We start from the raw sequence: 27,049 nt of genomic DNA, 5'->3' as shown, positions 1-27,049 counted from the left end.
TTCAACACGTAAAAAATTATAGGATAAACATGAGGTGTATATAGATCCAGTTGTAGCCCTTTTGGTTTTACTTATAAAACATTATTTGAAAATAGTTAAGACAATTCTATCCAGAGTTCATCTTTTGATGAAATCATGGTGATTTTAACCAAAGATTATTTGTTAAGTTATGCTATAGCAAGGGTAGATTTATTTATTCTGTGTTAAAATGTCTTGGGGTGTTGGGGTTTTTAAACCAGTATGAAACTTACGTTAATATTTCTTTTATAGAAAATTTAATTTTTATTTTACTTAAGTTAAATGATGGAAAGAAAAAAAGTTATAAACATATTGATATTCCAATAATTGAATGTTATAGTTTTGTAGTATTGTGTTAAAAATGAGTAGTTTCACATATCTCATTTTATGAGATTACAATGTATTATGGACCTAGATGCTTTTAATTAATATTTTAACAGGAATCAAAGTTCTTTTTGTGAATTTCCTTTTCTGTCAGACACTAGAGGATCAAAGTCTTTACTTTTGTTTTTAAATCTTTTTTTCAAACTTAGTTATTAAGCATTATGATTTTAGGACACTTGAAAATCTTAGTATTTTTAAAATAATCCTAAAATTAAAAAAAAAAATAATCCTAAAATTTTCTGATTTTTTTCCTAAATGTTTATGAGGAAGGAAATGGTATAATGAATCAATTCAACATTACTTTGCTTATATAATTGTGTATGATACTAGAGTTTTGCTGTACTTTGTTTATACTCAAATCAGTGGTCTGTGGCTGAATGCCTTTGGAGATCATTTTAAAACTTTAATAGATTACTATGTAAATTTTGAGAGTAGAATTTGAAATTTATTTTTAGATTTCATTTATGTTTCATCCTTTTTGCTTTAAATTTTTTAAAATTATCATTATTTGTTGTCATTATTATTCATCATCTTGTTCTCTTGCTTTTCATGATGAGAATTAACAGATTTAAATATGTGTTACCATTAAACAATGATTACTTTATATTGATCTTAAAATAAATGTGGTAACTTCCAAAGGGCATTGTTAAGCCTGTAGTAGGAGAAAAAATAGTAACTTAGAACCAGCTTTATGCCATACAGTTTGCATAAGTACATTTATGCATATAGTATAAACCACTGTATTTTCCACATTTGTTCCACATCTCCACCAGCATTTGGTGTTATTATTGGTCTAGATTTTGTTCATTCTTAAAATTGTGTAGTGGTATCTTATTCTTGTTTTAATTTGTATTTCTCTGATGACATATAATGTGGAACATCTTTTCATATGCTAATTTTTATCCATGTATCTTCTTTGGTGAGAGTCTGTTAAGTTCCTTTGCCCATTTTTAAATAGGGGCTTGTTTTTTTATTGTTGAGTTTTTAAGAGTTCTTTGTTTTGGATAAAAATTCTTTATCAGATATGTGTCTTGCAAACATTTTCTCCCATTCTATCTTGTCTTCTAATTTTCTTGATACTGTTTTTTCTGCAGAGCCAAAGTTTTTAATTTTAATGAAGTCTAGTTATCAAGTATTTCTTGTGGATTTTGTTTTGGTTTTGTATCTTGCATCACCGTACCCGGGTCATCTATGTTTTCTCTTGTCTCCTAGAAGTTTTATAGTTCTGCGTTTTACATTTAGGTCCACTTTGAATTAATTTTTATGTGTAGATTCATTTATTGGAACGTGGGTATCTACTTGTTCCAGCATCATTTGTTGAAAGAGAATCTTTAGTCCATTGTACTGCCTTTGGCCTTCCTTTCTCAATGAGAAGTTATCCATATTTATGTCAGTCTTTTTCTAGGCTCTTTATTCTGTTCTATGATTTATTTGTGTAATTTTTTGTCAGTACTGTCTTGATTACTATGCCTGTATAATACCTGTTGAAATCAGGTAACTTTGGTTTTCCAACTTTGTTCTTCTTCATCAGTAATTGTATTGGCTGTCTTGGGCTTTTGCCTCTCAATATAAACTTTAGAATACTTTTTGGGATTTTGATTGGAATTGTATTGAACCTATAGATGAAGTTGGGAAGAACTGAGATCTTGAGAATAGTCTTCCTATTTATGAACATGGATTTTCTGTCCATTTACTTATCTCATTTTTGGTTTTATGCATCAGTTTTACAGTTTTCCTCATGTAGCTCTTGTACATATTTTGTTAGATTTATACCCAATTCTTTCACTTTTAGGGGATGCTACTGTAAATGGTATTATGTTTTTAATGTCTCATTCCACTTGGTCATTATTGGTATATAGGAAAGCAGTTGACTTTTGTTTATTCTGTAGTCTTCAACCTTGGTATAATTGCTTATTAGTTTCAGGGATTTTTTTTATCAGTTCTAGATTTTCTTCATAGATGATCATGTCATCTGTGAATAAAGACAGTTTTATGTGTTCCTTTACAATCAGTATACTATTTACTTTCTTTTTTTTGCCTCACTCCATTAGCAAGAACTTCTAGTACAGTGCTGAAAAAGAGTGGTGGAGGAGATATCCTTGTACTTGTTCTTAGGGGGGATCCTTGGAATTTCTCCCTATTAATTATGTTAGGTGTTGAGTTTTTGTGGATAGTCCTTATGGACTTGAGAAAAATTCCTCTCTATTCCTAGATTATTAAGTTTTTAACATGAATGAGTGCTGGATTTTGTCAAATGTTTTTTTTCCTGCCTTTACTGATACCAGTAATTTTCTTATCTATAGATTAATTGATTTTATGATAGATTATATTAATTGATTCACAAATGGTAAACCAGCCTTATGCCTTTGGAATAATTTTACTTAGCTCATGGTATATAATTCTTACTATGTTTTTTTTTGCATTGGATTAGCTAATATTTTCTTGGAGATTTTATTGTCTTTGTTAATGAGATATATTTGTCGATAGTTTTCTTGTAATGTCTTTTATTTTTTTATTTTGGTGTTAATGTTGGCTCATAGAATGAGTTAGGAGGTATTCCTTCTGCTTCTATGCTCTGAAGGAAATTGTAGAAAATTGATATAATTTCTTTTTACAGTTTTGGTAGATTTCACCAATAAACCTGTCTGGGTCTTGCACTTTCTGTTTTGGTAGGTTATTATTTATTGATTCCTTATCTTTAGTAGTTATAAGCCTTTTTAGATCATCAGTTATTCTTGTGTGAGTTTTGGCAAATTGTCTTTCAATGAATTGGTCCATTTCCTCTAGGTTATAGAATTTGTGGGCATAGAGTTGTTCATAGTATTCCTTTATTATCCTTTTTATGTCCATGGGATGAGGTTTCCTCTTACATTTATGAAAGTAGAAAATAGTGTTTTCTATTTATGTTATTACTTAGCCTGGCTAGAAGCTCATCTTACGGATCTTTTCAAATCAGCTTTTGGTTACACTAATTTTATCTATTGATTTCTTTTTTTCAGTTTTATGTTTTCCACTCTAATACTTACTTATATTTTCCTCTGATTACTTTGGATTGAAGATTATCTTCTTTTTTTTTAGTTTCCGAGAGTGGAAGCTTGATTCGTGATTTAAGTTCTTTCTTATTTTCTAATATGGGCATTCAATGCCGTAAATTTCTTTGAAACTACTGTGTTTTCTGGGTTTCACAAAATTTTTTAAGTTATGTTTTCATTTTAATTTAGTTTTAAATTTTTTTATGTTTTCTAAAGATTTCTTCTTTGACCTACATGTTATTTTAAGTGTGTTGTTGTTGCTAGGTGTGTGTGTTTATTAGTGTGTTGTTTAATATACAAATATTTTGGAACTTTGTAGCTATCTTTTTATTAATGGTTTCTAGTTTAATCCCATTGTTGTCTGGGAGCAAACAATACATGATTTCTAATCTTTACGTTTGTTTAGATATGTTTTATAGCCCTGAATGTAGCCTACTTGGTGAGTGTTACGTGTTAGATTAAGAAGAATGTGTATTCTGCTATTTCTGGATAAAATAGTTGATATTAAGGACAATGAATTGAATTTAGTTATGTCCTTACTGATTTTCTGCCTACTGGTTGTGTTTCTAAAAGGAATTTAAAATTCTCGGGCAGCCCTGGTGGCTCAGCAGGGCATGATCTTGGAGACCCGGAATCGAGTCCTACGTTGGGCTCCCTGCTCGGAGCCTGCTTCTCCCTCTGCCTGTTTCTCTGCCTCTTTCTCTCTCTCTCTCGCTCTCTCTCTGTATCTCTCATGAATAAATAAATAAAATCTTAAAAAAATGATTTTAAAATTCTCCAAATATAACAGTGTATTTATCTATTATTTCTCCTTGCAGTTCAATCAGTTTTTATGCCATATTGTTTTAGACACATACATGTTACAGACTATTATGTCTTAATGGAGAAATGACCCCTTTTATCATATAGCAGTGCCCTTCTTATCTCTGATAACTGCTTTCTCTGAAATTAAGGTAACTATTCTTGTTTTCTTTTGGTTAGTGTTAGATGTTCTATTTTTCTCCATTCATTTAATCTATATGTGTCTTTATATATAAGGTGGGCTTCTTGAAGACAGCATACAGTTTTTGATAAGCAAGTTTTTAAATGTCAGAAGTGCACTTTAAATTCACCTATATCTTACTTGAAATTAGGTTTATAATCATGAATTTAATTTTAATTCCCTTCAGTGTCATCTATAAACTTATGGCATCGACAAGTGAAGGAATCAGAGTACAAGCTCTCAAGGCAATGGGCTATTTTTTAAAACACCTGGCCCCAAAGTGAGTATAGTATGCATGAAATCTAAAATGGACTGTGGTATATTACCATTTTATTTTATAAATCTTTGGAATAGTATGTGTATTCTGTAATTTCTCTAGTTTCTCTTTATTTTAATTTATAAAATCTATGTAGATGTAATCCCATTTCTGTATATTAAAAGTAAAGTGAAACAGGGGAATATAGTTCATTTTAATAAAATTTAACTTTTCTGTTTGTTCCTTGTTTAAGAATACTTTTGTATAATGGAATTTTAGAAACCAGGAGACTTTATTTTGTGTGGGTTCATTATCATTTGTTTTATCTGTAGTATAAAGCTGACATTTTAACCTCAATATTTGTCTTAGTATGTTCTGCTGTAAGAATGACTGAAAATGAAAACTTTTTTTTCTTAGCTGAATGTAGATTCATATACTACCTATTGTTCCTTATATCAGAGTTGGTTTATTATAAAAATTAACAATTGTGGCAATAAAGAAATGTTGGCAAACTGTGGTCTTTATGTGTATTCCATTTGGCTGCCTGGAAATAAAGTTTTGTTGGAACATAGCCACAATCATTTATTTGCTTATTATCTGTGTCTGTTTTCAGAACACAAAAGCAGTGTTGAGTTGTTGCTACAGAGACCATATGGTCTGCAAAGCCTAAAATGTTTACTATTTAGCAATTTGCAGAAAAAATTTGATGAATCCTAGGGTAGAATTAAAGTTTATGATCCTTTAGTTTCTAAATTTTTGCTCGGAAGTTGATTTTGGTTTGTTTATCTTCACAGTACTCATTTTCTTAATTTTTTTTTCATTTCTTCTACCTTTTCCTCCACATTGTTTTTCTACTGAATGACTTACTTATTGGGCTTTAGATTATCATCCATAGTGGAGCTTAGCTCACTGCTGACAGAGAGTAGAAACTGGTTAATAAATAATCGCTCTGGAGATTTTTGTGGAGGTTTTGCTGTGTCTGTGACATAGCCAGTCTTGTTTTTTTTTTTTTTTTCTTTTAACTTTAGCTGTGTTTATAATGTAGTTTGTATCTCTCTCCTCAAAGATTTTGTGACCTTATGAGTTCTAAGTTGAAGAAAATTAGGAGAGTTACTGTGTTGGAATTTGTTGATTATGTGAAATCACATTGTGTCTTCTTCATCCAACTTGCATTCTAAATAGTGGATTATAACACTTTGCATTTGATTATTTATTTTTATGATATTGTAGAAGAAAAGCTGAAATCATGCTTGGACATGGATTATTTTCATTGCTGGCAGAAAGACTCATGCTTCAGACAAATTTAATCACAATGACCACATATAATGTTTTGTTTGAGGTAGGAATATATTTAGAATTTAATCTTACTAATTTCTTATTTTGAGAGTGCTTGTATAATTTAGTTGATAGTATCTAGCTGTAGTAAGTTAATTTAGGTTTGATATACAGTTTTGAAATTAGTTATATAAGGGAGATGTGACTACATCTTAAATCTATTAATCGTGAACTATTAAGCAGTATGGACATCTCTGTTAAATGGTTCCTTGTATTGACCATTTGATGTCTCATTTTGTAATTAAGTAAAAATAGAATTATAACATTGAAATTATTTTATATAATGCAGAAGATAGCATGACAACATTGGACTGTATACTTTTAATGTTGATTAGTACGGTACTTAAAATTTGTATGGCCATGGTAATACAGTAATTATGCTAATAAAATCTATTATTTTACTTCTGTAGATTCTTATAGAGCATATTTGTACTCAGGTGATACACAAACAGCATCCAGATCCTGATTCTTCAGTAAAGATACAAAATCCTCGTATGTATTTTATATACATTTATTTTTGTTTTTGTTGTTTTCAGCTTTATGGAGATCTAATTGACACATAATACTGTATAAGTTTAAAGTGTACTCAGGATCTGATTTATGTGTATATTATGAAATGATTGGACAATAAGGTTAGTTAACACATCCATCACTTCAGTTACAATTTTTTTGTGTATATGTTAGGACTTTTAAGATCTATTCTCTTAGTAACTTTCCCTTATGGAATACAGTATTGTTAACTGTAGTCACCATGTTGTATATTAGATCCCTCGGACTTACCCAGCTTATGACTGGAAGTTTGTATCCTTTCAGTACTTTCACCCATTTTTCCCCTCCTTTTTAATACTTCCAGTAACTACCTTTTGCTAATAAATAGAAAGTCACTGGGAAAAACCTGAAGTTGATATTGTGGGAAACATAGTGTTTAAAGAGTATCTCATTATGGGCAACGATATAATACTAGTTTTATTTTAGGTTAATGTTGAATATAACTTCAAATTGACCTTAGGTTATGTGGAAATGTTTATATCAAGGTTTTGAAGAATTTTATGTGTAAGGTATTGATTTAACATATGTTCAGATTTTCAGTAAAGTTTTGATTGCACAATTTAGTGATGTCTGGCCAAACTACATAAACCATAGAAATAGCTTTCATCTTAAATTATTGTCAAGTTAAGGACTACCAAGTTTGGAAAGGGAGTAAAATAAGAAAATCTTGAGTATATGTATGTAAATTAAAATATATTTTATGTGATTATGGGGAAAGATGGCTTACTGAAGTAAGAATTTTAGTATCTGTTATCTATGTAATATACTGTCTCAGAAAAGACACACAGTATAGCTTGGTGTTTAAAAACAGGCTGCCTGGTTTTTCATTTTGTATGTTTTTTTAAAATATTTTTTTTATTTATTTGAGATGGAGCTAGAGTGACAGAGAGAGTGTGTGCACATGAGCAGGGGGTGGGGGGGACGAGGCAGAGGGACAAGGAAAATCAGGCTCTCCATGAGCAGAGAGCCTAAAGTGGGGCTTAATCGCAGGACCCTGGGATCACACCCTTAGCTAAAGGCAGACGCTTAACCTACTGAGCCACTCCTTGTCTGTATGCCTTAATAGTTGTGTGACTTTGGGTAAATTATTTAATTTCTGTTGCTCAGTTTTCTTATCTCTAAAATGGGCATAATAACAGTATTTAGCTGTCATTGTTCCTGGGTTAATACCTGTATTTTTTTTAAAAAAACATTGTCTCATGATAGCATGTTCCTTACAATTAGTGGCTATTATTATCATTACCATTACTATGATTATCATCATCATTGTAATCATTGTTCAGGTAGAGAAATTTTCAGTTTGTCATTAGAATTCAGAAATTACTCCCCAAATATCTTTCATTGTATGATAAAGTATCTTCATATTTGTTATTATGTACTTACTGCTTCAATATCACCAAAAACCTTGTCAAAAGGCTACTTTAGAAGTTCTAAATTGTAATTGGGTAAACACTTACCTATTATTTAAATTCAGGGTTATAACTGGTTTTGTTTCTTTAAAGTTCTGATTTAAGGGATCCCTGGGTGGTGCAGCGGTTCGGCGCCTGCCTTTCGCCCAGGGCGCGATCCTGGAGATCTGGGATCGAATCCCACGTGGGGCTCCAGGTGCATGGAGCCTGCTTCTCCCTCTGCCTGTGTCTCTGCCTCTCTCTCTCTCTCTCTGTGTGTGTGACTATCATAAATAAATAAAAAATTAAAAAAAAATTAACATTAAAGTTCTGATTTAAGTAAATATTTTAAAGAATTTTTTTTTTAAAGCTAAATATTAGAAATTTAGATGGCATTATATTTAAGACCATTGCAGTAGTAGTTTCATTTGTATTTATTAGGTGGTGGTAAATAGGTTTTAATTCCCTATTTTTTTTTAAGATTTACTTTATTTGTTCATTTGTGAGAGACACACAGAGAGAGGCAGAGATACAGGCAGAGGGAGAAGCAAGCTCTTCATGAGACGCCTGATGTGGGACTCCATCCCAGCCGCTCAACTGCTGAGCCACCCAGGCGTCCCTTAATTCCCTTTTTAATCTAATTTTACTTTAGAAATCATGGAAGAAAATCTTGATAGCTTTTAAAATTCATAGGAGAGGCCATTTGCCTTACCAGGTGTATTGAAGCTGAGAATTTTTTCTCTTTTTCTGAGATTTTTAGTATACCTTTTTTTTTTTTTAATTTTTTTTATTTATTTATGATAGTCACAGAGAGAGAGAGAGAGAGGCAGAGACACAGGCTGAGGGAGGAGCAGGCTCCATGCAGGGAGCCCAACGTGGGATTCGATCCCGGGTCTCCAGGATCGCGCTCTGGGCCAAAGGCAGGCGCCAAACCGCTGCGCCACCCAGGGATCCCAGTATACCTTTTTTTTTTAAATCAACTTTACTAATTGGCAGAGATTGTGAGTCGTTAGTAGTTTTACTATTATTTAATTCATTTATAATTTAACTAAAATTCAACTTTAAACATTTTTAAAATTCAGCTTTACTTTTACGCTTTTTTTTTTTTTTTTAAGATTTTATTTATTTGATACAAAGCACAAGTAGGCAGAGTGGCAAGGAGGGCAAGAAGGGGAAGCAGATTGTCTACTAAGCAGAGAAGCCCAATGTGAGACCCTGTCCAGGACCCTGGGATCATGACCTGAGCTGAAGGCAGGTGCTTAACTGACTGAGTCACCCAGGTGTTCCTACATTTTTACACATTCTTAGTGATAAAACAAAAATCCCTTTCATATTTTTGGATGCTTTCTAATGAATGTATTATCATTCTTTTCTGTAGATGCAGTTATTTTTTTTAATAACACAAAAAAGGATGTTTTCAGTAGACATATTTCAGGGAAACTAGAGAAATATATTAATGGTCTTCTATCATGACTTTTTGTGTTGTTTTGGTTTTTATTAATTTATGAATTGTCTTACAGAGATACTAAAAGTAATTGCAACCCTACTTCGAAATTCTCCCCAGTGTTCAGAGAGCATGGAAGTTCGCAGAGCCTTTCTTTCTGACATGATTAAACTTTTTAATAACAGTAGAGAAAATAGAAGGTAAGTGGGATCAGAAAGCAATTATTTGCACTATTCAAGGCTAGGTTTGAATAAGTCCATTGTTTTCTAAGAAAAATTGCCTTAAAAAGTACTGTGAAATGAATTTTCTGTATGCTTTTTTCATTAAGGATGTATAAGTAATGTATCATAGATTAAAATTGAGTTTTCAGTACCACCTACTTTAATTGTTTTAATACATACATAGAGGTGCCATGTTTTGGTTTATTTTGTCTTAAAATAAACAGTTTATTTTATTTTGGTTTATTTTGTCTTAAACTTTTACTTTTTAGAATTCTTAGAGATGAGTTTTTTTTTCTTTCAGTAATTCAGTATCCTCTTATAATTCTCAGGAGCTTGCTACAGTGTTCTGTATGGCAAGAGTGGATGCTTTCTCTTTGCTATTTCAATCCTAAGAATTCTGATGAGCAAAAGATAACAGAAATGGTGTATGCCATATTCAGAATCCTACTTTACCATGCAGTCAAATATGAGTGGGGTGGCTGGCGCGTGTGGGTAGACACATTATCAATCACACATTCAAAGGTAAGTTTTCTTATGAAAATGTATTTAGTGTTTTAAATGTCTATAATTTTGATTTTATTTATTATTCTCTAAAAGCGCAGTGAAAGGAAGAACTAAAAAGGAAAATAAAATGTTTCCAATTTCTTTAGAATCAAATTGGGTTTTTCAAATGTTATTTTTATGTAAGCTTAACTTAATACAGTGAAATCTCATGCCACAGCATAAAGGAACTTATTTTAAAGTAGCCACTTTTTGCAGATACGATTCTCTAAATTTTTGAGTACTTTAAAGCTTTTGAACACAAGGTGGCGCAGTATATTCAAAGATGAGAAGTTATTCTAATAATGTAAGTGGTTGAGTAAATAGAAAAGCTCAGACTAATGTTTGCCTTTTGCTCACATTACAGTCAGTTAAAAAATTGATTTGGAAGAATCCGCTAGTCTTTTTTTTTTTTTTTTAACTTAAGCCAGTGTAAGTTATTTATGTATAGCTTTTGTTTGAAATTGTTTATGAAATATTGTAGATACACAAAAAGGTATAAAGAATAATGTACCTCCCAGTATTTATGATACTGGGTTCTCCGTCCCAATTGCTATGTCTATCATTGTTAGCCCCTCTCTCCTTACCTACTAACCTTAATTTGGATGTTTTCATTATTTCTATTTCTTATGTATATTTTTAACAACGCACATCTCAACAATAAAAAAAGAATATATTTGTAAAGCTCCCATAAAACAATAAAAAATACAAATAAAATTATTGAGATATAGTATTTAAAATTCATCATTTTTGCAAATTTTTAAAACTCTTGGCATATCACGTTACGAGGTGATGTGAAACAATGAGAACTTAGACATCACAGGAAACTGATATACCACTTTGGAAATAAAATTTGCATTATCATCTAACGAGGAACATCTGCATCTTATAAGTCAGCAAGTCCACTTCTAGGAATATATAGAGAAACTTCCAAATACATACAAAATGTATTAAAAATGCTCATCAACTGGTAAATGGATAAAGCCATACCATGGAGTATGATACAACTGAGGAAATAAACACAACTACATGGGTTGATGTGGATGAGTCTCAAACAATGACAAGTAAAAACAGCAAGCTATAGAAAAATGCATTTAATATGATACCGTTTATATTAAATATAATGAAAAATAAAATTTTTTATTGTTTAGATGTGTGTGTATTGTTAAAGATGTACATAAGAAATAGAAATCATGAAAGACACACAGAGAAGGCAGAGACATAGGCAGAGGGAGAAGCAGGCTTCCTGTGGGAGGCCTGGTGCAGGACTCCATCCTAAGACCCCAGGATCACAACCTGAGCCAAAGGCAGCCGCTCAACCACTGAGCCACCCAGGCATCCCTACAAATATATTCTTGTTTTAGTCTTTTGCTTGTTCTATTATTAATATCTTCTGCCAATTTGTGGCTTAATAACTTAATATTTAGAGTTTTATGTTTGTATCTTAGGAAATTTTACATTTCAAATAATGCAGTAAAATCTGTTAGTTTCTATATGGTTTATACATTCTGTATCTTGTTTTATTCAGAAGGAATATAATTATGTAATTATATAAATTATGAATTGACTAGAAAGAATAAAGAATAGAAATGATAAATTTGATATATCTTTAAATGTTTTACTGACTATCATGGTTATTACTCTGAAATATTTTACAGTTCTTTTGAAGTATATCATCATTTCCTAAATAGACTTTTTAAAGTGTTTGAATAACTTTATTTATTTGAAAGTGCTTAAGAGTTATTTATTCTGCTTTTTCCTTAGTTAATAAGAGGAAGGTACATTACTATCATAAGGATTTACAAAGATAACTTAGATTGGAAGATACCACTCTACTAATGTTTTAGAATAATCCAGTGCTAAATAAAAAAAAAAGGCTTGATTTTATAAAATGGCTTTTAATCACTACCTTCTTGCACTTACCAGTTTAGTCTAAGGCAGAGTTCAGCCAGATATGTATGGTCTGAGGGCTAAATCTAGCCTGCTATGTTTTTATAAATAAAGTTTTATTGAAATACAGACACTTCCAATTTTTTATATATTTTTCTGTGGCTGCTTTCATGCCACAAGTATTCAGTATTTGCAACAGAGACAGTATGGCCTCCAAGCCTAAAATATTTACTATTTGGTTCTTTACGGAAATTGTCATCTCTTGTCTAACTTAATTTAGTTTGTGCTGGTGCCCAGATCTTTTGGGTTTTATTATAGAAGGCTGCTGCAATCTGGACTAATTTTCTGCTAGTATTGTTTTCTTCTACAAAAGATTATGAGAAAAACAGGATTGAATTTGGGTGTTATATACATTTGGATTGAGTTTCAAATCTATGTAAGGGAATTCTAGATAACGGAGTGCCAGTATAGATTTTTCAGATTTTCAAAATGGTGGATATTAATTCAGTGCTTTTGTACGTGCTCCTGTTAGTTCAAGTTCTTAAGAAGAATGGCTAGAGGAGCAGTAATATTATAAAAGTACAGTCTGAAGACATCAGGAGCCTGGGAGACCTTTTGAGGAAGTGTGTGAGGTCCTCCTTTCCCAGTTACATGTCTATTTGAAAGTGGATTTTTTTCATAGACATAAACCAAAACAATATATAATAAAAGAGCTTGAATATAAAAACAGATATTAGAATGCAACCATCTTCTCTTAGGCTAGAATTTAAAGAGATTTGCAAAAATGTGAAATACTAGCCCTCTTATTATTATCTTTTGTTTTTTAAAGAAATGCTTATATTAACACATAATGGTTTTGTTATTTTGAAATGAATATTTGTAAAATTTCTTAGTCTTAATTTCTAATATGATAAGTAGTAACAGATATACCTCATATTAATAAAGAGTTTTGAGGAACCTCAGTACTGTCTACAAATGTAAAGCATTCTGAGACAAAATAGCTTGAGAACTGTGGAAGTCATAGGGTATTTAGGACCAGTAGTCTAATTCATTCTTTGAATTTCTTATGTATAAGATAAAGAGATTGAACTAGGAAATATCTCAGATATCTCTGAACTTTTGAGCATTTCTGTCCAAACATTTATATCCAGTTACTGTTTGTGTAAATAATAAAGAGAAGATGGACTTTGGACAAAGGGTAGTTCTGGGTTTGAATTCTTTTTTAGTTGTATAAACTCAGGCAAATTTCTAAACTTTTCTTAACCATCAGTGTCTAATATAGAAATGGTAAATGTGGATTTTTTTATGAAGTTAATGAAGGAAATCATAGGAAAGAAAATTAAATGTTCAGTGACTGTTTTCCTTTTTACATCTCTTGTCATTCTTCCTTTCATCTCTTTGTTTTCATTCTCAGTGCAGCACACTAGTTCAGGCCCCAAATCACTTCATGTTTGATATAGATCCCACTTTTAAAATGAGGAATTACTTCTATCCACAATAATTTGTGTAGCATATATGTTGTGAAGTGTTAAAATGAAAGAACTTTGATTACTCAGCTTAAAATGCTGTGTGGTTCTCTGTATCCAACCCCCCACCCCAAACCTAATCACCATTTTGAATTTTGTGTTATTTCCTTATTTAAGAAGTTAAAAAAATGTATACCTAAATAATAAGTATTATTTGATTTTCCTTATTTGTATATTTTATGAAAATGACATCATACTATGTAGATGCTTGTGTTACTTATCTTTTTCTCTATCAAACCTTTGGTTTTTAAGATTTAAAAAAAAATTGTTACATATAACTTTGGTACATTTGTTTATAGTGTTGTGATTAACCAAGTGTTCAAAGGCAATGGTTTTCCTAGAGTTGTCAGTTTCAGACTTCCTATAACTTTGGCTCACAGTACGAAATTTATAGTGACCATGTATATATGTACACACATTCTCTTCTCCTCTCATACCTGAAACAGAAGCTTCAGGAGATAGTATTTGCCCTTACTAAAACTTTGGTTTATAATAGGGATACATTATTATGTTTTCTTATTTGTTTAAAAATGCTGATAATGTCCTAGCAAGTTGATTCTGTGATCTGCCAGCTGAATTATCTTCAGTATGAAAAGAGCACTGTTCTAGGAAGTATAAGTAGGAGTAGAATTGCTAGATCCTAAGTAATGTCGCATTCTCTAATACATGACACTTTAAATTTCTTAGTTTCACAGGGTATTGTAAACTTTTTGCCTACATTAAAGTACCCTGCCACCAGTGATTTTGTATGTAGTTTTTTATACATGTCTAGATCACTTTGACTATAGATATTTCTAATGGTCAGTAGGCTTAGGTATTGTTCTCCTCTAGATTTATTAAGCTAAAAATAACTTATATAATGTTACTTCCTCCATAAGTACTTTGTTCTAATTTTTGTGAAAAGGAAAATAAGGTAAGATTTTTTTGTTTTGTTTTTTGTTTTACAGAATAGTTTTTTTCTACCTAATTTTTCATTTTACCTTGAAAAAAAAAAAAGGATTTCTTCCCTTCTCTTCCACTGTTTCAGTGGCAAAAATCTGTGCTCTGTATTAGTTCTAGTCTTTTAAAAATAGATCATTCTTTGTTAATTTTGTTTATTCATGGCATGGACTTTGTGTTCCTTTGTACTTAACCAGATCCTTTATATTTTTCAGGATTTAGTTAGCTAAATCACTTCTCTATGACAATTTTTCATACAGTATGTGTGTATGAATTCACAGCACTTAATTTTCTGTTGGTATAAGTGTATCTCTCTTGTGTTCTCTCTCCTTTTCCCTTTCCACTGATTTCCTCTCTACTTCCTCTCTCTCCCCAGTCTTCGACTAATCAGTCTTCTCCACTCCTTATTCTACTGCTGTGACTGTGGGTACCTAGTGCATTCTGTGCTGCCCTCTATCATTGCCTACCTAACTCTCTTCTCCTTTGCTTGTCTCTTTCATATTTTAGCACGCTCTTTCCTATCTTTCTCTCTCTGTTCTTCCCTTTAGCATTCCTCCGTCTAGTTTGGGCTCTTGCCTTGTCCCTTTCCTCAACCTCTGTCTTTGTTCTGACCTGTGAATCTGTGTTTGTTTTGTCTCTGCTTCTCTCCACCCCACTCTCTCTCTCTGGTGGTTGGTTAGGTACTCTTGGTCTCTCTTGTTCATTTTCAGTTACTCTATGTCTATGTCTACTCCAGTTGCCTACCACTTTTCTTCCCCTTTCTATCTTAACTCATTCTTTTTTTCCTCTCCAATACTCCTTTTGCTTCTTCCTGCCTTTTTCTGTTTGAGTACTTTCTAGTTACTATGTAAGATAGTAGGATGAATTAGGAACACATCTTGAAAGAAGTTACTTTCTAATATAGGAGATAATTAAGTCCAAAAAAAAACTGAAACAAAACAAGAAAACAACCAAGGCAGAAAGGAATAAGTGCCATAGAAGAGATACAGTGCAAGTATAGACACTCTCACATGAAGGCATCTGAAAAGTTTGTAGAAAGGATGTCATTTGATGACAGCATTGAAAGGTAAATGGGATTTGAGCTTGTAGAGTTTGGGGTGATGAGAATCACTGGTGAAAGAATTGACGTAAAAGTACAGAGGTGTTGTTACTGAGGAAAAAGCATGGTGAATTGTTGGTTTGCTTAGGGGGTTAGTACATGAAGAAGAGCAGTATTGAGGTAATATAGCAAATGTAGACTGTTTAATTATGAATGATCTTGTAATATCTCATAATACTGGTTAAAAGTGAGTTCTTTGTTTTATTTTGGTTGTTCATTGTAAGCTTTCTTCAGCAGGGGCCAAAGGTTTTATACATCTTCATATCTCCTATAGAACTGTGAATAGAGCTGAGTACTTGACAATTGCACATTAAATCTTTGTTGTGGGAAGGAGAAGGAAGACCCACACTATCATTGTTTGGGGCTATTTGGTTCAGCTGTCACATGGTACCATGCCACCCTCTGTGTGCCTTAGTGTCTTAGTCTTCTCTTACCAGTGATGGATGAAATAGCTTCAGCAACTGTCTTTAAAGTACCTATACCATCAGCACCCACAGTAGGGTTTGGGAGTAACTGATCAGAGTAATAATGGGATATATTATAGTCTCCTGGACCTCACCTCAGAATATTAATCTGAATTTCATGAGATGTTCTCAGAAATCTGTATTTTAAAGTCAGCCTTTCTTTTGCACTCTAAATTTTGAATGCTCCTTTGAGTGTACAGGGAATTATTTTTACTTTTATAAAATTCTTCCCTTCTCACCTTTACACTAAGTTGCTAATGTAATAAACTCTTATAAAGTATCACAGGTATCAAGGAATTCTGTATCAATTGACTGTGGACCCTAGTTAAGACCCTTAATACTTATAAAAAAAATTATTATAGGGGAGCCCGGGTGGCTCAGCGGTTTAGTGCCACCCTTAGCTCAGGGCCTGACCCTGGAGACCCGGGATCAAGTCCCACGTCAGGCTCCCTGCATGGAACTTGCTTCTCCCTCTGCCTGTATTTCTGCCCCTGTTTCTCTCTGTCTCTGTCTCGGTGTGTGTCTCTCATGAATAAATAAATAAAATCTTTAAAAAATTATTATTAAGGAAAACCTTTTTTGTCATTCTGGAAGTGTATGTTAAAGATGCAGAGAATGTTGAAGGAAAAAATATAAACTATAATTATGTAGTTCTGATATCAGTATTTTTTAGACTCAATTTATACACAAAAAACCCAAAGTATGCTTTTTATGTCTTATATGTATATGTATTTATAGCTTATGTATATATTATATATAGTTTATATGTATTTATAGCTTATAAAACTATTACATAGAACTTTTAGTTCATATATATTTATAGTTTATATATTACACATAGTTTATATATACAATTTTAGTTTATGTATTTGTTTCTTTACTCCAGTGACTTAATGGCTTTAAGCAGATATTAAAACATTCACAAAGAAGGTAGTTACTTTATGGAGAGGCTTCCTTTGCCTGTTTTGGGCCAAGAAACAGTCTTTGAGTCAAGTTTTAGGATTAAAATTATAAAATGGAATAAATGCTAAGTCAATTGTAAATTATTTTTATCTGAGTAAAATTGGACTTAGAACTTTTTGCTGTTAAAGTATACTTTAAATGCTAGATGGTTAAAGTTACAAATTGGTTCTTGTGGTTTTCTTCACTTTTAAAGTTTAATAAGTGTCTTTTAGCTTTATTTCTTTGAGTGAATTTTTTCATTCATGAAAAGCTTTTTTTTCATAAGGTTTATAACAAAGTAATTTATTTGAATATTGCTATGTTAATTTTTTGGATTTTTAATATCTTGATATCTATTTTTAAAATAAAATGGATGACTGACTTTCTAAGATGCTTCAAATCAATATTTACTAAAGCTTAGGATGGAGCTGAAGTGATTTAGTAAGTAGGTGAACAATTTGTAGCATGCTATTAAAAATTCTGCCAGAAGTATCAGAACCACATTTTTTCTCTGAAAATATTCGTTCTAATGCTTTATATTTTTATATATGTGATACTGAAGTGATGCTTATTTTTTCCTTTTGCAGCCATTTAAAATCTCAATATCATAAATTTATAACATGGTTCTTGATAAAGTACTGGTGTGTAAAAAACTAATGTTGCAGAATTGTATAGCTTTTGCAGTGTTACATCAGGATACATTCAGCTGCTATAAAAAGCCAAAGAAACTCAATTGCAATTTTATTGTCCAGTTTGATAGATTTCCTGCCACCTTTGTAGCAGAGAGGCTGTTTGTCACTGTATCTCTCTTCTCCAACAGCTGAGCTAGATTTTATAAGCAGTAATAGGGTCTTCTAGTGTAACTGCCCTGTGTTGGTTACTTTGGGCTTAAGGTTTCAAATATGTACCTCTTTGGGGTAACCTTTGTAATTTCATTATTTTCTTATGTGTTCTCTAGGTTGTTATTGTTTATCTTTTTCTTTTCCTTTTTAAAATTAAGTAGGCTCTATACCCAAAGGTGGAGCCTGAACTCCTGACCCTGAGATCAAGAGTTGTGTGCTCTATCTACTAAGCCAGCCAGGCATCCCTCTTTTCCTTTTTAAAAATACTTTGAATTGAACACTATCTTGATTAATTAATACTATTTTTACTTGGCATGCTAGATTGCTTCTGTTCTTTAATTAAAATTTAAATTAAGGCATTTAGAATATTCTGAATTGTGAGAACCGTTCAAAAACATTTTTTTCTAAACTAATAAAACTCAAAACTTTGGATACTGTATTTTGTCTGGGCCTATATTGCCACTGAGTAGAATGGGTCTATGACTTAAAATAATCAGTGAGTAACAGTTATTCACACTTATATGAGTTTCAGTGGCTGTGTATTATTAGATACACAGAATACATTGTATTATGGAAAAGTAAAGAGCAAAAGCTGAGCTTGCTATAACATCTGAATGCTATCAGGCTATTTGTAACTATAGGAAGGATTGATTGAGTAAATAACTTAAGTTTACTTTTCATATCCTGGCATTCTCCAAAATTTTATTAGGAAAAATTCATGGAGGTGATATTTTAAAAATCTATTGATTTATAATACAATATACCACATAAACACCATGATTTAACTTTTATGTATCTTTGAGCAATGTTGGGTCTGCTTTTATATAAATATATCCTATTTTGTAGGATAAATTCCTATAATTCCAGGAGTCTGCACATGTGTTAAAAGTTTTTTTTTTTTTTTTTTAAAGATTTTATTCATGAAAGACAAGAGGCAGAGACATAGGCAGAGGGAGAAGCAGGCTCCCCACAGGAAGCCTGATGTGGGACTCAATCCTAGGACCCTGGAATCATGACCTGAGCCAAAGGCAGATGCCCAACCACTGAGCACTCAGCCATCCTCACGTATTAAAAGGTTCTAATAGGGACTCCAGGGTGGCTTAGTCATTTAAGCATCCTACTCTCGATTTAGGCTCAGGTCATAACCTCAGGGTCGTGGGTTGAGCCCTGCTTGACATTTCTTGTCTCCTTCTTCATCTGCCCCTCTCCCCTGTCACCTGCCTCCCCATCCCCTGCCCCCCCCCCCCCCCCCCCGCTTGAATGTGATCGCTCTCTTTCCAAATAAATACATAATAATAGGTATTGCTAAAGCTCTGTTGAGGCAGGTCTTAAAATTGGTCAAGATGACTTTTTAAAAAAAATGATTAGTAGGTTATTAACTGATATTTTATGTTACTGTGTTTCTGATCATCATCTATATAAATGAGGATAATACTGCCTACTTTTAGAATTGCTCTGAAGATTTCTGTGTCAATGTATGCCAAATACTGAAAACAATATACAGTAAGCATTCTGTATATCTCAGCTATTGCTACAAGTATTTAAAAATATATCTGGTATTGCCTACCAAAATGAACCAAACTTGGCATTTACTAAATGTGTATTTTTAAGCCAGTGTGGAACAGGGGAGCAACCATAGATTTACATTGAAATTCTCATACTTTGAGGAAGCTTGAGGGTATATCTATTCTTTTATAAATAAATTTCTTTTAAGTTTTACATTGTTTCCATGTGTTAATATAGTATATTTATAGACATTCAGAAAGTACTAAGAGAAGAGAAAGACTAAGAGTTTTATAGCATTAAAACAAGCAAAAATCTTTGTGATCAAAAAACTGAATACCATTAGCAAGGTCAAAAGGCATATGACAAATTGGAAAAAATTATTTAGAACCACAACAAAGGTAACATTAATAACATATAAGGTCTTCCTAGAAAAATCTAGAAAAGAAAGCCCAATACAAAAATGGACAAAAGACATGATCAAACCATAGAAAACTAAGGTAAAAAAAAATTACTAAAAAATTACTAAAGGGACACTTGGATGGTTCAGTTGGTTAAGTGTCCCAAGTCTTGATTTCGGCTCAGGGCATGAGGTTGTGAGATCAAGAGTCAGGCTCTGCACTAGGTGTGGATTCTCTCTCTCTGTCTTCCTCTGTCCCCATCCCAGTGTGCACACTGTCTTTCTCTCTCAAAAAAATTACTTTAAGTACGTAAAAAAGGCTCAACTTACCCATCTGTAAGGACTGCAAATTAAAACTATCTTGAGATAGTTCACCAAGATATAAGTGATAAAAGAAAGTGTGGAACAGTGTATAGTGCATATTAGTAAAACCAGTAGGAAAATGAGAATTTATGTTTGTGTGTATATGCAAGAAAATACTCTGAGAAGGTACTGGTGATACCAATTGGTACCAGTACCATTTAATAACTGGTGAACTGATTGTTGGGGGAATTGTGCAGGTAAGGACCAGTGTGGTAGGAGGGAAACTTATATTACATACTTTTTTTTTTTAAAGATTGGTTGATTTATTAGAGAGCATGAGTGGGAGGGCAGAGGGAAAGGGAGAGAAAATTTGAACTGCACTTAGTGCAGAGTTTGTCAAGAGTCTCAGTCTCACAACCTTGAGATCACAATCTGAGATGAAACTAAGAGTCAGAGGCTCAATTGACTACACCATCAAGGCGCCCCTACATACTGTTTTCTATTTGAATCATGTGAATTAGGCAGCTTGGGTGGCTCAGCGGTTTAACACTGCCTTCAGCCCGGGGCATGATCCTGGAGATCCAAGATCGAGTCCCTTGTCGGGCACCCTGCGTGGAGGCTGCTTCTCCCTCTGCCTGTGTATCTGCGCTTCTCTGTGTGTCTCTCATGAAATAAAAAAAAAAAAAAAAAAAAAAAAAAATCATGTGAATTGTCGGGGAGGAAAAGCTCTTACTTGACTCTCTAAGGGTCCCTGTCTGGGCCTGAAAATTAAAATGACAAATAGAGATTCACAGAAAAAAAGTGTATGTGTTTATTTAATGTTTTATGTTACATGGAAGCCTTTATAAGAACATAAAAGACTCAAAGAAAGGGTTAAGCCTGAGTGTTTTTGTAGTGGTTTGATGAAGAGTGGAAAGTCATGGAATAACGTGATAGGACAGAGAGGGTATGAACTAAGGGTAGTAAACTGGAGGGAAATTAGCAAGACCTATTCATTTGGATTCTTTTTAGCATAAGGAATGCTCCTTTCCTCTGGGGTTTAGGGAGGGTACCTCTCACATGAAAGGCTAGAAGAGGGGGGAGGATGGGGGAAGATCAGAGAGTTCTAGCACCTCCTGTTCCTATGATCTACTTCAGGGGAGAATGGAGAGGTTAGAGAGTTCCCCTTCTACCTTCTTCTCAGATTCCTTCATCTTAAAATAATCAATATGCCAATGTGCCATATTTTACAGTAGTGCATTATGAATCCTATCAAAATATGCTATTCAAACAATGCTTTTAAATTTATTTTATTTTATTTTTTTTAAATTTTTATTTATTTATGATAGTCACAGAGAGAGAAAGAGAGAGAGGCAGAGACACAGGCAGAGGGAGAAGCAGGCTCCATGCACCGGGAGCCCGATGTGGGATTCGATCCCGGGTCTCCAGGATCGCGCCCTGGGCCAAAGGCAGGCGCCAAACCGCTGCACCACCCAGGGATCCCTGCTTTTAAATTTATTATGTGATGAATATATAGTGCATATTATGTATTGGGCTTGTGTTCCTCATAGGATTATTTCTCTTTGTTACGAAACTTAAAATATTTCTTTTTATGGGATGACTAGGTGGCTCAGTTAGGTGTCATATTACATTTATATTTGTGACCAGCAGACAGACTGGTCTGACTTTTGATTACAGCTCAGGTCTCAATATCAGGGTCATGAGTTTAAGCCTCAAGTTGGGCTCATTGCTGGATGTGGAACTACTTAAAAAAATTTTTTTTGGGGATCCCTGGGTGGCGCAGCGGTTTGGCGCCTGCCTTTGGCCCAGGGCGCGATCCTGGAGACCCGGGATCGAATCCCACATCGGGCTCCCGGTGCATGGAGCCTGCTTCTCCCTCTGCCTTTGTCTCTGCCTCTCTCTCTCTCTCTGTGACTATCATAAATAAATAAAAAAATTTAAAAAAAAATTTTTTTTTTTTAAATAATGAATTCTCTTAAGTACTTTTCTTAGGATAGCCTAGGTCTTATGTTTGGTACTCCTCCATTAAGATTGTATTAAGGTAGCATTTAAGAAATTAGGTTTAACCAGAATATTCAGATTTCTAACCAAGATGCATTTACAACATTATAAATATTAATAACTTGACTATTGTATCTGTTACCTTATACCATTGTTGTTGCAGGCTGTGGGATTAGAACCTCTATAAAAGATCTGCTGTGTGGAGTGATCATTTTGAGCTATGCTGATTGATATCCTATATAGGAAGATTCAGTTATTTTTAAAGCTCTCTTATTTATCAACTATGAAATGTTGGCAACCTAAGAATGAGAAAGTTAGTGTGTCATACTCAGCTGATATTTTTCCATAGGAAATGACATACAGTGAAAAGATGCATTTGCTTGAAAAAGAAAGCCAGTTCCCAAACTTTGCCTAACATTTAAAAGTCTCCATTTTTTATATGTGGATTAAATATATAAATAAGTATATAAATATATTTTTTAAATATGTGGATTAATGTTAATCTCTTGATGTTTTATATTCATCTTTTATCTCCTAATTAGTATATAAACATTTTTAAAATATATGGATTAATAATGTTAATCTCTTGATGTTTTCTATTTATATTTTATCTCCTAATTACTAAATTTAGTAAATTTGAAAGCTAATTAAGCTGAAAGTAATGGCAAAATAAATGTTGTATTTATTAGCTCATGAGTATCTTTAACTTTAGTAGTTTATATAAGTGCTTTCCAAACATTACAAATAGCTATAGATTAACTATCAAATGATTGTGAAGATTAATGACTAGTCTTTTAGCTGGGTAATTTAGAACAATATCTGGTAATTAATTAGGAATTATCAGTCACAAATACCTTTAGGAAAAACAGTATCAAAAAAGATAACAGCAGTGATAATTGCTTAGTTGCCATTTAGCTTTTAGAGTATTGGAGTAAATTAAAGAGAAATTTCAAAATCAAATTCAGAATTAGAATTTCTAGTATTTATAGAAGAAAGTATTTTATAGAAGAAAGAGTAAACAAGTTGGTTTGCTTAGGAAATACATAGCACTACTTAGAACAGATTTGACTACAAATCTGTAATAAAGATATACACTGTGGCACCTTCAGGATGTACTTTAGAAAATGTACATTGCTTTGAATTGAAATGTATATTGTCATTGCTATTTTTTTAAAGAAGACTCTACACTCCGTGTGGAGCCCAGCATGATGAGTCTTGAACCCTGACTGAGATCAACACCTGAGCTGAGATCAACACTTGAGCTGAGATCAAGAATCTGATGTATAACCTACTGAGCCACTTCGGTGCTCCTGAAATGTGCATTATATAAACCATCATTTGCTCTTGAAATTTTAATATTAAATGATATCTTTTAACCTATTTTTTAATTACTTATAAATTTTTTAAAAAGTTTACTTATTTAAATAATCTCTGTACCCAATGTGAGGCTTGGACTTACAACCCTGAGATCAGGAGACTGAGCCAGCCACGTGCCCCTAATCTATCTTTTTAAATGGCTAGTTGAAAGTTTGTCTGCTGGTCATGAATATAGATGGAATATGACAAAGAAATATATTACACAGAATTACACTTCACCTTTAGAATGAAAAGTCTCATATCAAATGGTTGAAAGATTGTGCTGATAGTCAATTTAGGTGTACTTAAGTTATAATAAGTGAATACTAGCAAGAGCATCATGAAAACAGATCTGTACAAGATAATTTGTGATAACAAAAATATGTGTCTTGTATTCTTTCTGAATAAGGCAATAGAAGTACAACAAATTCCTCATAATTGATTTTGACCAGTAGAGAGGTCAGTTCTATATAATGTGCTACACTAGTTCCCCCTTATCCTTAGGGAATATTTGTGTTTCAAGACCCCCAGTGGATGTCTTTAACTATGTATAGTACCAAACTCTGTATGAATGTGTTTTTTCCTATACATATATACCTATGATAAAGTTTTATTTATAAATTAGGCACCCTAGGAGATTAAAAACAATATTTAATTATAAAATAGAACAAGTATAACAGTATATGTAATAAAAGTTATGTGAACATGGTCTTTCTCAAAATATCTACTGTACTCCTTTTTCGTCTTCCTGTGCTGATGTGAGATGATAAGATGCCTATGTGATGAGATGAAGTGAGGTATATAGATGAAGGCATTGTGATATAGTTTTAGGGCTTCTGTTGACCTTGTGACAGTACATCAGAAGGAGAACAATCTGCTGCAGGTGATCCTGGATCATTGAGCCATAGCCACGTTGGTGGTTGGAAGTCAGGAGCACACTATGTCAATGTTTGGGGATCCTTGATCGTTGGAAGATTGGTTTTTGCAAAAAAAACCTTTTGGAAGAACATTGTAATGGGAAGTTGTTGACTTTAATGCATCTAAGTGTTGCAGAAGTTGTAATCCTTTGGTGATCAGATGTGTGACTTAAATGCTCCATTCCTTCTGAGGATCATATTTCATAATTTTATCCTTCTGTGTTTGTGTCATTTGAAATACTTAGGCAAGTTTCTGTATGTTCACATTGCTGGTTCTGCTTCCATTTCTACTTCTACCTCTGTAGATGATTCAACAAGTTTTTCCAATTCCTCATTTGTTAGCACTTCTCAGTGGCTTTCATCATTTCAGCCAATCCTCTCCACTTGCTGAATGAATGATTTTCCTCACTTCTCCATCAATCCTGGGAAGCCCTTAAAATCATTCATGACTTCATAAGTTCTAGCAGGCATTTGCAGTTCTGCAGGTTTTAATTCATCCACTGAAGCTTTGATGAGTGTCATTGCATCAGGAATAATGAATGATTTCCAGCATTGTATTATGTCCAGATTAGGGTCTTCATCAGTTGCTGATGAAATGTAATCAGATACCAGATGGATGGATGTGGCCCTAACAAACCAAATGATGTCCCTGGTCAAGGGACTGAAGCAATGAGGTTATATTTAGAGGTAAAAATGTAACCTTAACATTTTCATTATCATACCAAAATTCAGGTTTCAAGGTGGTCAGGTGCATTGTCTTGACTTTAAATTCTAATCCTTCTTCTTCCAAGTATTTTTTTCACTTCTGGGTTGAAGCATTGGTAAAGCCATTTCATTAACAAGATGGTTGACACCCATGGTTTTTGATTATGTTGTCAAAACATGGGCAGATAATTTTCGTTTTTATTTTTGAGAGCATGTGAGTTCTTAACTCTGTACACTATGTCTGACTTCATTATATGCCCTGGAATGTTGCCACATAGTACCAGTGTTAATCTGTGCTCCCATGTCTTATGCCCTGATGCCTCCTTTGCATTTTTATGAATGTAGGTGCTTTTGGACATCTTCTAGAAGAACCCAGTTTCACTGCAGTTGAAGACTTGCATTGGCTGGTGTCCTTTCCCTTTAAAAAAATTTTTTTTTCTTAAAATTATTTATTTATTTATTTGTTTGTTTTTAAGTTTCCAGCCACTCTATTTTATTTTTTAATCTCTACACCCATCATGGCACTTGAACTCAAGACCCTGATATCAAGAATCACATGCTCTACTGACTGAGCCACACAATGGCCATAGCTTTTGTAGCCTGAGGTGGGACAGCAAAACTAGCACATTTTCCCCCCGCATCATAATTGCACAGATAGTAGATTCTTACTGTAGATCTTAGCAACCTCAGCATATTAGTTTTTTCTTTTCCTTTTAATAAGTTGAAAACTTCTACTTTTTTACTTAAGAAGAATTTTATGGCTTTTCTTTGGCATATATGAGTTGCCAGCATCACAAATCTTGTGCTTTGGAACCATTATTAAATGAAATAAGGGTCACTTGAACACATGTACTATGACATTAGATCTGATAACTGAGATGGCTATGAGTGGCTAGTGGGCAGTGCATATAACGTGGACATGCCAGACCAAGGGATGATTCATATCCCGAGTGGGATGGTATATGATGCTACTCAGAAGGGCACAGAATTTGAATACCATGAATTGTTTATTTCTGAAATTTCCCATTTAATATTTTTAGACTACAGTTGACCATGGGTAACTGAAACTGGGAAGTGAAACCTGGGTTAAGGGTGATGGGGTACTCCTCTATGTACTATGGATACAGTGAGGTATCAGAGTTTCGTTTAGCTGAGACCACTATGTTAGTAACCTTAAAAGCATTAATATAAGACTGTGAATGCTTTTGTTCAGGACTGTTTTCATTTTGCAAATTTTTTCTAAGTTTATGCCTGTTACCAAATAACTCAAAATATATAATTACTTATATATATTTGTGTAGGTTTCAAAATTTCCATTAAATTCCTGTTGTTGTGTATCATTTTAAGATGACAATTGACATTCATCTCAAAGATATGTTGGGTAAAGATAGTCATAGGGTTTGGTATTTTACTGTACTGTTTTAATACACTGAATGGGTTTCATAGAGGCAGTAATGTAGGTTTAACTTTTCAGTCTGTTTCCTTTATTATTTAAAACAATTCTCAGTATAAGAAAATACTTAGTTTTGGGATGGATTACAGTAACTTTCTTTTGTAATATGTATGTTAGTTGAACATACATATGCCCCTATGTTGGGCAGCAGTGCCCATCCCCCCCATTAAGGAATATCACTGTTGGGCTTGCCATAGGATGAAACTTTATCCTTACTCTAATTATCCAAATTTCAGCTTATTTGTTATTTGAATTTATTTTTAATATTTTAAAAGTTCAGTCAGCCAACGTATACTGCATAATTTGTTTTAGATGTAGAGTTCAGTAATTTATCAGTTGCATATAACTCCCAGTGCTCATCACATCACTTGCCCTCAGTAATGCCTTTCACCCAGTTACCCTCTCCCCTCCAGCAACCCTCAGTTTGTTTCCCATAGTTAAGTGTCTCTCACACATGCAAGCAGGGGGAGGCGCAAGCAGGAGGAGGTGCAAAGGAAGAGGGAGAGGGAGAATCTAAGGAAACCCCTGCTGAGTGCAGAACCTGAAGCAGGGAGGGCTCC

The 27,049-nt window shown here is 33.2% G+C and overlaps 1 protein-coding gene across 12 annotated transcripts in view; it reads left to right on the top strand.

The window, feature by feature from the left end:
- Positions 1 to 27,049, top strand: part of LRBA (LPS responsive beige-like anchor protein) — a 740,528-nt gene that overhangs the window by 155,975 nt on the left and 557,504 nt on the right. For all 12 annotated transcript variants that reach the window (XM_072773570.1, XM_072773571.1, XM_072773578.1 and 9 more), the window contains 5 exons: positions 4,604 to 4,696; positions 5,903 to 6,011; positions 6,418 to 6,499; positions 9,465 to 9,588; positions 9,939 to 10,131. In XM_072773570.1, the coding sequence (XP_072629671.1) occupies positions 4,604 to 4,696; positions 5,903 to 6,011; positions 6,418 to 6,499; positions 9,465 to 9,588; positions 9,939 to 10,131 (601 nt within the window). The remainder of the gene's footprint in view (positions 1 to 4,603; positions 4,697 to 5,902; positions 6,012 to 6,417; positions 6,500 to 9,464; positions 9,589 to 9,938; positions 10,132 to 27,049) is intronic.

Source organism: Canis lupus, chromosome 13 (assembly GCF_048164855.1).
Source record: "Canis lupus baileyi chromosome 13, mCanLup2.hap1, whole genome shotgun sequence".
In the NCBI taxonomy this organism is placed as follows: Eukaryota; Metazoa; Chordata; class Mammalia; order Carnivora; family Canidae; genus Canis; species Canis lupus.
The sequence above is the reverse complement of the archived record's forward strand: the minus strand, read 5'-3'. Positions and strand labels throughout refer to the sequence as shown.